The following is a 13,313-nucleotide window of genomic DNA, read 5'->3' on the forward strand; positions in this document are numbered from 1 at the left end:
TGTACAAGTGACAAGAGCCTGCTTAGACCCCAGAGCAGGAGAGAGTGACCACGATTAAAGCAGGACAGGATGTCAGTGGGCTGTCAGCTAAATGTTTGTTTTCCCAGGGAGCTGGTTCAAAAGCCAGGAGTAAGAGGTTTATCCTGGAGTCTCAAGTTTACCTGCAGGTGGTTCCCACCATGACACCCGAGCCTGTGCTGGATATGGCACCTCTTAAATGTGAAATCCTGATAGCTGTAGTCCTGCGTGCTACAGTGTTGCCCAGTACTCTGAAGAGGGCACAGCCCCAAGTAATACCCAGTAAATGGCATATATGCATCTCTTGGAAAATAACTGGATGCTTACTAACTTTACATTTTACTAGAATATTACAAAACTCTCTTCTTTTTCTCCCTCCTCCTCAGCTTTAAACACACTCCTTTGTCTGGGAGGAGCTCTCCTGTCTATCAAATCTACTATGCCTCCTTCCACCCCCCACCCCACTTTATGCTGCTACAAGTAGAGTGTTATCTGGTAGGTTCCAGTATCTGTCTCTCATACTGGCTTACAGGCCCCGCAGATAATTTCTAAAAAGCAGCCTTCTCAAGGGAGACTTAAAATGCTCTTGTTCTTTTCTAGTTCAATTGCACCCAGATAGTTGAGTTTTTATTAATCCATTTTAAAACAATAATCAGAACGCCATTAGGCTATAAAATAAAAACTCATTTTCCAATATATCCTATGCTTGATCTCTTTTTTTCAGCATGCTCATAAACCAGAGTGTGGTGGCTGAGTGCTTAATGTCACGCATGATAACCTGAATTTAACGCAGAGTCCTTGCCATCCCATTTCAGGCTTCATTTGAAAGCTGAGGAGAAATGAGAATCTTTATGGGCTTAACTTTTACTTATTTTAATTCTTCTTGGAGGGAGCTAGAGATGATTCGAAAGAAATACAAGTCATAAAAACAGCTTTCTCCTTCCTGTTTGAGATAAAACTGTGTCAGCTTTTGTTTTGGCTGGACTTTGAGCCAGTGAATGCAAAACACAGAAGAGGAAGTACAGAAAAAGAGAGGTAGGGTAGAAGTGATGGTGCTTAGTAACTTGAGAATGCAGGAAGTACACGTATGCGGAGAGAACAGCTTTGAAAGGAACTGGTGGTGAGTCAGGAAGCAGTCACTCCAGCCTGTCTCTTCCCCATTTTCTAAGAGCAGTAGCTCCAAGTGCATTTTCCAGTTAAAGTGGTCTCTGGCAGTCCATTGGATCGCTACACTCACGCGTTTCTAAAGTCCTCGGATACTGGTTGTGCCTTGCTGAGTGTCTTCAGCTGAGATCCACTGTGTCTCTCTGCAGGGTGAGCTGGGTACATGCAGCTAAAATAGGTGATACTGAGATGCCTCTTTCTAATGTATTATTGTGAAATACTGAAAACTGCTTTTCTCCCCCTCACCTTCCTCTTCTGTCCACTAGATTAAGCAACAATGGCATTTGTGAAGAGCGGATGGCTGCTCCGGCAAAGTAAGTCACGGGTCTTTCTCCTCCTTTTCTCCCCACTGTGACTTCTTCAGATAACATCAGAGCTTAGTAATTCCCAGGTTTTCTTAAAACAAGCCTCCAGCTCTGTGGGGCTTTTTTGTTCCTGGGTTGGGTTTTTTTTTTTCCTAGTTCTGGGACACGTCACAAAATGACCTGTCATGACAGCATTCCCATGTGACCTTTGGGTACACAACTGGGAAACAGGATATACCATATCTGAGATGTCTGACTGGCATTCAGCTTCAGATGCTGCTCCGTATAAGTGGAGACTTGGAAACTTTCCCTGACACCCTGTCTTAATGTCTTCAATTAGTCGTGCTCTCTGCTTGTTCCTGCAGCAAGTTGGAACTCAAGGGTCAGGTTTTGCACTTAAAATAAACCCAGTTTTCCTTTGAATCCTAAGTAAAATATGGAACCCAATTCTAGAATGTTCCCAAGTGGGGATGTTGTAGTAGAGGATTTTGCTTGGCACCTTGGAATGTCTGGGACAACTGTGAAGGATTTCTTGGTTTATTTTCTATTAACTTTAGGACACAAATACTTCCCAATGTGTGCCCTCAAAAGTGACTGTCTGATTTTTAAGGTACTATTTTACGTCGCTGGAAGAAGAACTGGTTTGATCTGTGGTCTGACGGCCGTTTGATATTCTACGATGATCAAAATCGCCATGATCTAGAAGATAAGATCCACATGCGAATCCACTGCATCAACCTCAGAGTGGGGAATGAATGTCGAGGTAATAATGAAACCTTCAGGATTTATGTATCCAGAGGTTCTTTACACCTTCAGTGCCTGCTCAGCACACCATTTACAGCACTACTGCAGAAGTAAACATGTCCAAGAAGTGCGGGACTTCATTGTTCTTGAATCCCCCCACACCCCTAAATAACCCCAACCCCACCAACTCCTAAATTCCTTTACAGACACCCGGGGCATGGTTTCAACCATGTGATAGGTTAGGTTAGGGTTTGGTGCTTCCTCTTAGAACTCAGTGAGGACAGTGTACGGTGCATGCTGATGAGAATGGCATGTTCACAGCAGTGATTATGCAGTGCGATTATAGAGCGTTCCTGGCGTAACCATAGCGCCGGCTGGAGTGAGAGGCAGGACTAGAAATGGGAAACCTCAGCAGAGTTTTTTCCTAAGTTCACTTTTAGCATTTGTTAGTGCTCCACTTGATGCTGACACAAGGGAAGGACATAAGTGCTAGAGAGTACTTTTAGCTAAGTGTGGATGGGTTCTGCTGTAAGACACTTGCATTTCTTAGGAAAGGCATTCGGAGCTGTTTACTTTCAGGACAGCATAAAGAACAAGAACAGGTTGTTTCCTTCTGTACCTTGTTCTGATGCCATGGAAGGCAGCTACAACTGGCCCTAATTTATTTTGTTGTTGCTTAAACTGACTCCCTTCTTGTAAATGTGATCATGAAATTCTGGTTATAGATACTTCATAACTCCTCTCTTTTTTCTCACTCAGATTTCCAGCCTCCAGAGGGGAAGCAGAGAGACTGTTTACTGCAGATTGTTTGCCGTGATGGGAAGACAGTCAACCTCTGTGCAGAGAGTGCAGATGACTGCCTGTAAGTCTGCCAGAGAATAATGTTTCTGCTGCCTTTCTCTCCTTTATCTCTCTTTATCTCTCTCTCCCTAATCATTTTCCTTCCTTCAAACTTTGAGACATGTTTTAAGAAGGTTTTCAAGCAAGTAAAAGCAGACTCTCAATGACAAAAAACCCCATCGCTCTCCTTTAAGAAGTTGCCTAGCTAATGCAGACTAACTGCAAGTTAAGTCACTGAAAACACCGAAGAATGAGGAGGAGCAGAAGAATCTGATTAATACAATTAATATGCGAGACTTGTGCCATTCTTCAAGTAGTATATGACTCTGCATAGCTCGAGGACATCCCAGTCAGTAGCAAAAGGAAGAATACTCCATTTTTTTGAACTCTCAGCTGAGCTTGACTGTGTGGAGTTAGATAACGGCTATCACCAGTGTTTGCCAAGTTTGTGAGGTGCACTGAGCCTGCTCCCAGGGCTGTGGCATGGGGTATGGACCTCCTGTTCAACTGCAATAACAGCATCAAGACCTACACTCTAGTCGGCACAGAGAAACTGTTGAGGCGGGGGATACAACTTCCCTGGTGCATCTCTTCCTATTCTTATCCTAAGCACGACTGCACATTTCCTCCCTGTTGTGCTTGCAGTGAGGACTTTCAAAACTGCATCCGTTCCTTCTCCTGTTCCTCCTCATTCTTAGCTCTGCAAAGAAAGTAATTATTTCTCAGTCTTGGTGTAACACTTGTGCGTTCATTTTAGTGTATCATCAGGCTTTGACACATGCTGTGTCTTAAACTCTGCAGTCCCTCTGCTTGCTAACCTTGTTTGTTTCATAGGCCAAAAGAAAAAGGTGGCATTAATTTTTATCACTATTCCACTGACCAACGGGGTTTTTTTTGCAGGGCATGGAAAATTGCTCTCCAGGATGCCAGAACAAACACTGTGAGTGTCCTACCTAGACTTTATATGATAGAGACGCAGTGTATCAGTGTAATGTGTGGTCCAGCAGTTTACTTCTGAAATCATGTTTCTGTCCTTTTCTGCTAGAGAAAAACAGGGTCATGGGCATGATGGTAAAGCTTGTAGGTGGGGAGCAGAATGATCCTATGGATCATAAGAACGTGTCATCCTTGCAGCTAAGTCCAGGCAGGGTGGAAATGAGTGATTTCAGGGAATGATTTCTCTGGAAATGAATGTTTGTGAAGCTGTTCTGTAGGAAAAGTTGGCATGAGGCTGCAGGCAACAAGTAAGCCTTCCGCAAGCAGTAAAAATGCACTTTCCACTCCTAGTGTTTGTTGCCTCCCAGGTGGGTGCAGTCCTAAGGGAAGCTTCGTGCACAGCAGCTGCTTGTTAATGTGCATCCATCACACCCTGGGATGCTTCTTGACAGAGACTAGGGGAGGAGCAAGAGATGCTTGGAGGGGAGTGCAACCGTGCTGAGGAGGATATATTATTTCTGCATTGGCATGTTAGCTATGGAGAGGATCAGGAATCATAAAATCCTTTCTGTGAGTCTTATAGAGAACTGTATCTTTGGGCAACCACATCCATCCACTTGTGGGTATTGCTAACTTGTTTTTCCTCTAGACCACCTTCAAGAGTACGCTGCAGTGGCTAGACTGAACCAACCCCAGGTGTTTCTGTTTCAGGGGAAATGCTGGGTTTTGTGGAAACCTATCTCGGTTTTTGATGGGTCACATTAACATTGCCACTGTACTGAGGCATCTGTCAGATGATATAACTCAGATTTGTGATACTCAAAGCAAACACTTGTCATGGCAAGACTCCCCTGGACACAATTGCCTCTGACTGCAGCCGTGCTACACTGCCTGTGGCCTTAGATGAGAAGTGAAGGATTTGTCCTCACGCAGAGGACACAACACTCGTGGAGTGTCTGCTCTAGTTCTAGGGGCTTTATCTCACCTGTGTATGAGACAGTGACTTCTGGTTTCAGCTGCTGTTTCCATGCCTCTGACACAGCTGTCAGATGGCTCAGGACTTGGCAGTGCCAAGGCAGGCCCCTGCTACTCAAAGTAGGGCAGGTAGCTCTCTGCACAAGCACTGTCATAAATTAGCACTTTTTTAAAGCTATTAAAGGTCTCCAACAAGGACTTTGACTAACCAGGTAACTGGGTTTGAGTCCATCTGTAGGTGTCTGACACAGCTTTCAAAAATTCCAGGCATCCAGCAGTGCCTCCTGACTTAACTGGAATAGCAGGGTGACTGTAGCTTTGAGAACTGTGTCATTTACAGATGTTTGCAGGCTTGTGCATTTGCCTGTACAGAGCTCCCTGTGGCAGGACACCTTTACTGATAAGATGTGAGCTGATTCCTCAGGTGATGGAAACACTGCTTCAAAGAGTATTTTAACGTGTTCAAGCAATCCTTAGAATCTCCCCCATAAGTTTGACCTGAGATATAACCATAGTATGCTCTCAAATGCTTTTCATTAGTCCAGGAGACAATAGAACATTGGCTATTGAGTTATTGAAGCATTCACTTGTGAATTAAAAAAGGAAGCTGCATTTTGTCTTGAGAAAGGGCACTAAGAACATCACTGTAGTTTTGGATATTAGGGGTGAGAATACTAAGGGTACTGTAAGAACCTTAATTATCTTTGAGAGCTCCTTCTAGATGGATTCAAGTAAGTTATTGCTCTTGCCTCAGGTGTCACTTTTGGCTGCTGCATTTTTTGCTTTTATCTGCTCTTGCAGAACTTGGTGATACCACTCTAGGGTGCCAGGATGCAGCCAGCTTAGTTGGGAAGACTTATTTATCTGAAAATAGAGGATGAACGAGGGGGCAATTTCTAAATCTGAGCTTATGAAATAATGGAAGGAGCCATGTACACATGTACACATGTGCTTGTGTGTGTACACACAGAGGGAGAAATTTTATGGCTCCTTCCTGTGGTTGATCAGGCATTTGTATTCTCCCAGGTCTGCTCTCCAAGTACTTTCTTTTTGCAGCCTTTTTAAGGTACTCACTGCTTTCTTAACATGCAGCACAGCTAAAGGTTACTTCTGCTTTGGGGTCTTCAAGTTTAATCCTTGCACTACTGCAGCTGCCAGTCTGTAGGAAAAGGTGATAACTGCTGTCTTTCCATGGTGTTTAGGGCTACGTGGGATCTGATGTGATGTATGATGAGACAGCCATTTCCTCGGCCCCTCCTCCCTACACAGCTTATGCCACACCATCACCTGAGGTAAGAGTTGCAGTCAGGAACGTTAAAGTGAGTGAGGCAGCAGAAGCAGCCTCCTTCAAGCACTCAGACTGTACACACAAACTGTTGTGTTGTATTGTCATAACCAGCTTTAAAGCTTGTTCAGCAGCAGAGAGTAAGGCACTAACTGTCTATCGTCACTTATTTGAGATGGAATTCCTCTGAAAGGGACAAGGCAGATTTGTTTGGGAGGTGTATAAAGCGATGGCTGCTCAGTGAACTTGGAAAATAAAGCTTCTTAGAGACAGGGCAGAATTTATTTGGCTAATTTTGAAAGATATTAGCCATGCAGCCTCTAACATAAAGAAGGTGTGACTACACTTTCACATTGTGTAAGCACTGAAAAGATATCAGATCAGGAGTTTTAAAAATAGGATTTAATGACTGGAGCTGTCACTTTTAACACAGAAGGATTTTGTTGTATCCAAGATGTCATGGCAACAAAATAACTCCAGTTCCTGGATAGACAGTTCTTTTGCAGTGAAGGAGCAGCCCTGGGGCAGAATCAATTGGGGATTTCTGGATGTTCTGATTGATGTGCAGTAATATGTGCAGGGATAGTCTGGAGTAGTATTGCTTTTTGCACTACAGATGCTCTGCTCTAGCCCCTTGCTGTTAGTTGTTAAGAACTAGATGTGGTACTGGAAGCCTCCTCTGTGGGCCTCCCCTTTTGGAGAACAAAATTGCTTCCAAAACATACGGCTACAGAGTATTTGTCCTAAACCTGACATTAACTTGCAGTGTGCTAGAGGAAGGTTGGTTGGGGTTTCTTGGGGTCAACTTCTGTCTTCCTGGCACTTCCAAGCTCTCCAGAGCCATTGTTGGCATGAGGGCAGAGAGGAGAAAGTGGTAAGGCTTCTATGGCTCTGCCTGATGATTCAGGCCCTGCCTCTGCCATTCCGTATCCAGGAAGAGTGGAGAGTGAATGCTGCTTAGGAGCACTTTTTTTTTTCAAGCAGCTGTTCTGAATCCTTTCCAGGGAGTAGACAGGCTATGTCATACAGACTGGATAATTTAGTGAACCTCTAACTACATTAGAAAGGAAGGCAAGGTGAACAATATGCTTGACTGGCTGCACAGCAAAGAACAGCTGTGTAATGGCCATGTTTAATCTCCCCAGGTTTATGGCTATGGCTACGATCAGTACCACGGTGCATATCCCCCCGCGGGGCCTCAGCTCTTCTACGCCTCCAATGGACAAGCCTATGCTGTTCCCTATCAGTATCCATACCAAGGTAATCAGTGTCAGCCACAGCCTTCACCTTCCCAGAGAACCCATTTGAGTCAGTCTTTCTGGCTTTAACTCTATTAATCACCATCCTTTACCAGCCACCACTCCTGCACAACAGAGGGGTACAAAGAAAGAAACCTGAACTTGTAACTGGAACCAAGTTCTTTCACCCTTTCACAACAATCCAAGTGCAGTGAAATTTGGTATTAAGGGATTTAACCTTCCCTCTATGATCAAAGCATAGTTAAATTACTTCATAAACTCTCTTTGAAGTACACAGAACTCTCTAACTAGCATGTTTTCTAAGGAAAGGTACAAGAGCCAGAACAAGATGTGATTCTGTGATTCAGTACTCCATTGATGGAGCTTTTCATTCATTTGTTGCTCTTATACCTAGCTTCATTATTTAAATGCAAGTTTCAAAGGTAAATCCACTCCCAAAGCAAGATTGTAGCTGGTTCCTTCCCCATGTGCTGGAATTGCTATAAGGCAGCATTTCAGCCTTGTGAAATCTTCTGTTACTCTGTTCAGGTTTTTATGTAGCTTTCAAGCCCAGTAACAGAAGGAGGAAAGAGTAAAATTGTAAGGTGTGCTTTTAATTGTAGTTGCCTTAATTTAGGGTTAGTTTTGCATAGGGAGCCCCATTCCTACAGAATTGGAGCTTTAGAATAGCATGGTAATGTAAATGAGATTTAACTTACTAATTGCTTATGATCTGGCTTCGCAAACAAGAATATCTATTGAGACTTTTTTCCAGTTTCGAGGGAGATGGTTTTTTCCATTTGGCATTTGTCAGGTTATTTCACTTGCCTTTTCCATTTTTTATTACAAGGGAGGTACATCAGTCTAAAACTTTTAAAGTTTTCTTCATCTAAGTTAGTGAAGTCTGAAGATACAGAATATATATGTGCAAACACAGAGGAAGGTGGGTTCTGTTGGTTCTCTGCAGCTGAAAAGCAACAGCTTGTTGAAAGTCCCAAGAACCGTTTTTAATAATTTCCAGCAAGTAAATCAAGGCTCAGAAACCTGTGTAATAACGATGCAGCATCAAGCAGTAACTCTCCTGAACAGTTTGCAAGTCTGCTGTGTTAAGGTACTAGTTACAGGTTGGGCATAGTAACCAAGGCTTGATGTTTTCCTTCACCAGGGTCACTGCAACTAAAACTTAGGATACAGGTTCACCCCAGCGACCAACTTAAACCCCTGTACTTTGGGCTCCATTGCTCATTCTCTGAAGTGACATAATCCTTCTCATGAGGTCATGCGTCGTTGAGAGTCAGTGAAAACCTTTTCCAGTTGTATTAGTTGGATTTCTTCACAATTTGTTACAAAAAAACACTGTGGGATTTTCAAGAGTATTTAATATTCTTGAAATGTCTGGAAGGGAGAGCAGTACTCTTATGTTTAATTTGCAGGTAGGAGCTAAGTCAGAAAACATGACAGGTGGGGCTTGTACAAGTCTGGTGCAGAACAACGATCAGTTGGTGGTTTCTTGAGTCTTAGGTAATTCCTTACTACTGGGCCAGTTTGAAAAGAAATGTAGCAGCTGTCACCACACCACAGATCAGTCCAGGATGTGAAGGGTGAATTGAAGCACTAGGCAGTAAATGTAGAGTAAATAACTGATACACAGTTTCTGATAAACTGCTGGCTTAAGAGATGCCAAAGATTTCTTTTTTTTTTTTTTTGGGGGGGGGAACTACTCTATTTGCTGTAACTTCAAGGCTGAATAAGTTTTTAGACCCATTTCTTTCATTAAATCCACAAAGTGTTTGATAGGATGATACAAGCAATTCATAAGTTCTTTGCAGAACAATGTTGAGTTTTACATTTGTGATGAGTTTTCCTCACAGATATTAAGCCCTTACAAGGCTAGAAGTGTTGCTAGGCCCCTGGACTTATTTAATTAATGTGAAGGCTGAATCCAAAGCAGAAATGGATTCTACCTCTGTAGTGTCATCACTGTAGTGTTCAGCTGAAGGAAGAGGGTGAATTGCAATGCATGGTATTTAGATACACATTTCTTTTGCCCTCCTCCTAACAATCTCTTATTTCCTAGGACCTTATGGCCAACCTCCTGCAAACCATGTCATCATTCGAGAGCGTTACCGTGACAGCGACGGAGATCTTGCTCTGGGAATGCTTGCTGGAGCAGCAACTGGAATGGCCCTGGGATCATTGTTCTGGGTCTTCTAGGTTACCCGTTCCTTATCTCTGTAGTTCCAAAAACCTTTATTGTGTGCAATAATATATTGGCAATGTTGTTTACTGTTAAACTTTAAGAAATGCAATAGTTATTTTTCAGTAGTGACATCTTAATAACTGATTCTTAACTGTCTTAATGAGAGTTTAAAGGCACCGTTTAGTTAAGTGATTGGAGATGGCATGTGCTGCTCTTGAATTCTGATATTTGGAGTTATAAGGATCAATATGAGCACCAATGTCACATGGTAGCAGTCAACAGTCACCTGCTTTATGAACAGACTGTTATTGTAAACACCATAGAAAAAAATGGATTTTTTGGGTGGTCTAAGATCTGGTCCAAACAAGAGGTTTACAGGAGCCCTGCATCAGTATATACATACTACTGGCTTCTAAACATTCCCTGGGCAAACATACAGCTCAGCAGAAACTCCTTGGTGTTAGGTAGTCTGCCGTGCTTGAGGATGTTTTTGTTTTCAGACTTGCCTGCAGATGGTAGTGTGGAGTCCTGTACCTGCCTCTCACACCATCTAGGTGAGGTTGTCTTTGAGAACACATGAGCAAACCACTAAGAGGTGGCAGCACTCCTCAGTTCTTTTATTCTCCCAGAAATGTGAATGACCAGTGGCAAGGAAGACCAATGTTTGTTATTCCACTTCCCTCTTTATCCTGAACCACTCTTCTCTGGTCAGATGGAAGCAGCAGATCTTTACTTTGCACGTGGTCTTCCTTGTCTGTAGAGCGGTCACCTCGGACACCGCCCCAGCTGCATTGCTGAGGAAGAGGCCATTGTGCAGTGTCTGCTCCTCACTGCTGTCCCTCTGCAGAGTCTGCAGGAGGAGAACTAATGTGGACAACCCTTGCCCTGTTGGGGCTACCAGCTCCTCTGCAGGCAGGAACAGTCAGGAGGGCAGAGACAAGCAGCACAAGTAGTCCTTGCACACCAGCACTTTGATATCAGCTGCCTTGCCAGGGTTAGGATGAGGTGTCTGCCTTGCAGCTGCCAAGGCTTCCTTAACCAGGTTCCTTGTTTGCAACTAGTTTTGAGCACAGCTGAGCCTGGATTTGTTCTGTGCACACTTCCCCCTCACATTCAGCAGGTCTCCTCTCCCCTTCATGACTTGTTGTGGAAAACACTCCAAGGAACCTGGCTGGCTTTGTTTGTATGCCTGGTTCCCTCACACAGTGTGCCCCTGCAGGCTGCTGTGCTATGACTGTCAGCTGGAGTGCAGCTGGTTTGTGTGTTACGTGGCCTGTTACCCATCCTGTTATAATCCATGCTGAGCTGTGCTTGGCAGGGGAAAGAAAGTTCTGAAGAAATGCACTTGCTTTCTTATTCAGGTGAAAGAGGCAGGGTGCCTAAGTTGAGTTCTTAGAGTAAGAGGACTTATTTTTATACTTGCACTTTTAGCTTTCTGTATTCGTATTGTTTTAATGTTAAGTCTTTCTTATGCTTTCATTCAGAAATAGGTTAATTTCCTTATGATTCACGAGGTTTCAGGTATGTCAGGAAAGATGAAAATAGATGAGAACTTGCACCCATATAAATTTAGATCAAGTCCCAACCTTTTCCGTTTCATCCTAAAGCTCTCTGGGCTCCATCCTACCTGTTTAAGCAACAGAGGGTTGGACAAGGGTTTGGGTAGCAGCCAGGGGAAACACTAAGCTTTCGTGACTCTTAGGACCAACTAAACCACTTGGAATCATTGGAAGTAAACAGACAGATGTAGTCTTGGCTGCATTATTAAGAGTGGGCCTAATGCAGGGAATGTAAACTGCTTTCAGGAGACTTTGGCTGGAGCTGTACACCAATGTGCATGCATGTCCTTTCACAGTTTAACACAGCTGCACATGTTCTGCCAGTGGGGTGTACTGAAAGGACTTGTTGGAGGTGCAAAAGAGGACTAAAGTGGAAGTTTCTTATTGCTAGTCTAAACCAAAAGAAGTTGGGGTACAGTACTGAAGGCCTCTTAGAGGCCTGGTACCCTTGAGGTCAGAAAGGGATGGTGACTGGAATGTAAGTGAACAAACATCTACCTTTTCTAATCCTTGAGATAACCTTGAAGTTGATTACAAGTCTATGCTGCTGTTTCGTTTGTGCTTTGCAATATAACGAGTTTTGCAGAATATCTTTACCTCTTCTCCCTCTGTGGTTCTTAACTTGTGAGGAGTGGGGGAGAATAAAACAATTGAACATCATGTGATTTTTTAAAATTTTGTGATGATTGGGAAGGGGTCACACAAGTGAGTCATCTGGGGGGTTTTGGTGTTTTTTTTCCTCAAGAGCTGATGATCACAGCAGGGGAACATGTCTCTCATGCTTTCAGGAGATAACTGTCCAGGTCCCCAGTTTCTTCAACTGAAGTATATAAAATAAAGACTGCTGATTGCAAAACATTCCTGGGTTGAATTCAAAGCAAGAAATTATCTTTTTTAAAGTTCAAATTGAAGTAATTTTCCATTAAAAAAATAACCTTGTCCCTTCTAAATGGGAAAACACATTACAAATTGAAGCCAAAGTATCTAGTTCCATCTTGGAAACAAAAGGCTGCTTTTATACAAAAGTCATGAGCTACTTTTCCATCTTGGTAGCATAGGCATTTAGAAGCCAGAAAGCAAATGTACAAAACTGTGCTAGAGCATAAATTCAAGATCACAGTTATCTAAATGCAGGTGCTTGCAGCCTTTCTGATCTCCCTGCAGAAACTCAAGTGGCAATGTCCTGGTGCACCCAGCCACAGCATAGGGCTTGCCACCTGGTCACTGCTTGTTGAAGCTCAGACTTGCTTCCTGAAGACATGGCTGTGTCTCCTGTTGCTCAGGAACAGAGTGGAGGTTTGGTCAGGTCTGGAATAATGTCTGGCTGGATACACAGTCGTGACTCTGTAGCCTTTCTCTGCCCAGCCCAGTACTTCATGTTATCTGCAGCTGGTGTGAGCTGAAGGAGTAGGGCCAGAGGGGATTCGGGGTTTGAAGGCACTGCCATGCAAGGTTCTGCAGACAGGTGGTACCATAGTGATGGGAAGAGGCAGCAGGCATGGCAAGATCATTTTCAAAGCAGATTGAAATGATATTGTTTGTTTCTGAATGGTGCTTTTCATGACTCTGTAATTCCAGTTCTATCTGCATAGTATCCAAGCACAAGCTTTCCTACCTGGTGCCCAATACTTGACCCCCCGAAAGCTGTGGGAGGTCCACAGGTACTACAGTACCACTGTTTTTGTGCAGTGTGCACTATGGGGTAAGGATAAATCTGTTGTATAGCAGTGACAGTCCGTTCAGGGTTCTGTGTCAGTGCTTACAGAGGTCACAAGTTATCTGTGACTAGTTACTTTTGGGCTTTCAGTTATGGACAGCTGGACAAAGCCAGGCTTCCCAGGAGGGGCATAGGAAGGCTCAGTCTTCTGATAAGTCTGACCACACTAAAGAGGTGAACCAGAGCCCCCTCCCAAATTCTGAGTTACATGTGAAAACATAGCTATTGGCTTCTTTTGCATGAACCTGGGGGGCTAGAGAGCTAGCCTCTTCTAGTGAGTGGGTAAAGGCTTATGAACTAGAGAGGAGGGAGTGGGAAGCATTTCTGTAGAG

At 43.6% G+C, this 13,313-nt stretch overlaps 1 protein-coding gene across 1 annotated transcript; it reads left to right on the top strand.

Moving 5' to 3' along the window:
- The first annotated feature begins 1,173 nt into the window (after positions 1 to 1,173).
- On the top strand, positions 1,174 to 12,217 carry PLEKHB2 (pleckstrin homology domain containing B2). The gene is made up of 8 exons (XM_008930180.3): positions 1,174 to 1,332; positions 1,449 to 1,496; positions 2,098 to 2,250; positions 2,991 to 3,093; positions 3,972 to 4,011; positions 6,185 to 6,274; positions 7,413 to 7,527; positions 9,583 to 12,217. Exons 2-8 carry the CDS (start codon positions 1,460 to 1,462, stop codon positions 9,717 to 9,719), a joined length of 675 nt encoding a protein of 224 aa, XP_008928428.1. The 5' UTR covers positions 1,174 to 1,332; positions 1,449 to 1,459; the 3' UTR covers positions 9,720 to 12,217.
- Positions 12,218 to 13,313: the final 1,096 nt, after the last annotated feature.

Source organism: Manacus vitellinus, unplaced genomic scaffold (assembly GCF_001715985.3).
Source record: "Manacus vitellinus isolate BGI_N305 unplaced genomic scaffold, ASM171598v3 scaffold_60_pilon, whole genome shotgun sequence".
Classification (NCBI taxonomy): domain Eukaryota; kingdom Metazoa; phylum Chordata; class Aves; order Passeriformes; family Pipridae; genus Manacus; species Manacus vitellinus.

What these genes read in the sequence shown, in the direction of transcription:
- PLEKHB2 (XM_008930180.3), top strand. Translation starts at nt 1,460, where the DNA reads ATGGCATTTGTGAAGAGCGGATGGCTGCTCCGGCAAA. An exon ending in CGGATGGCTGCTCCGGCAAA is followed by an intron (nt 1,497 to 2,097) that starts GTAAGTCACGGG and finishes CTGATTTTTAAG; the next exon opens with GTACTATTTTACGTCGCTGG. An exon ending in AGTGGGGAATGAATGTCGAG is followed by an intron (nt 2,251 to 2,990) that starts GTAATAATGAAA and finishes TTTCTCACTCAG; the next exon opens with ATTTCCAGCCTCCAGAGGGG.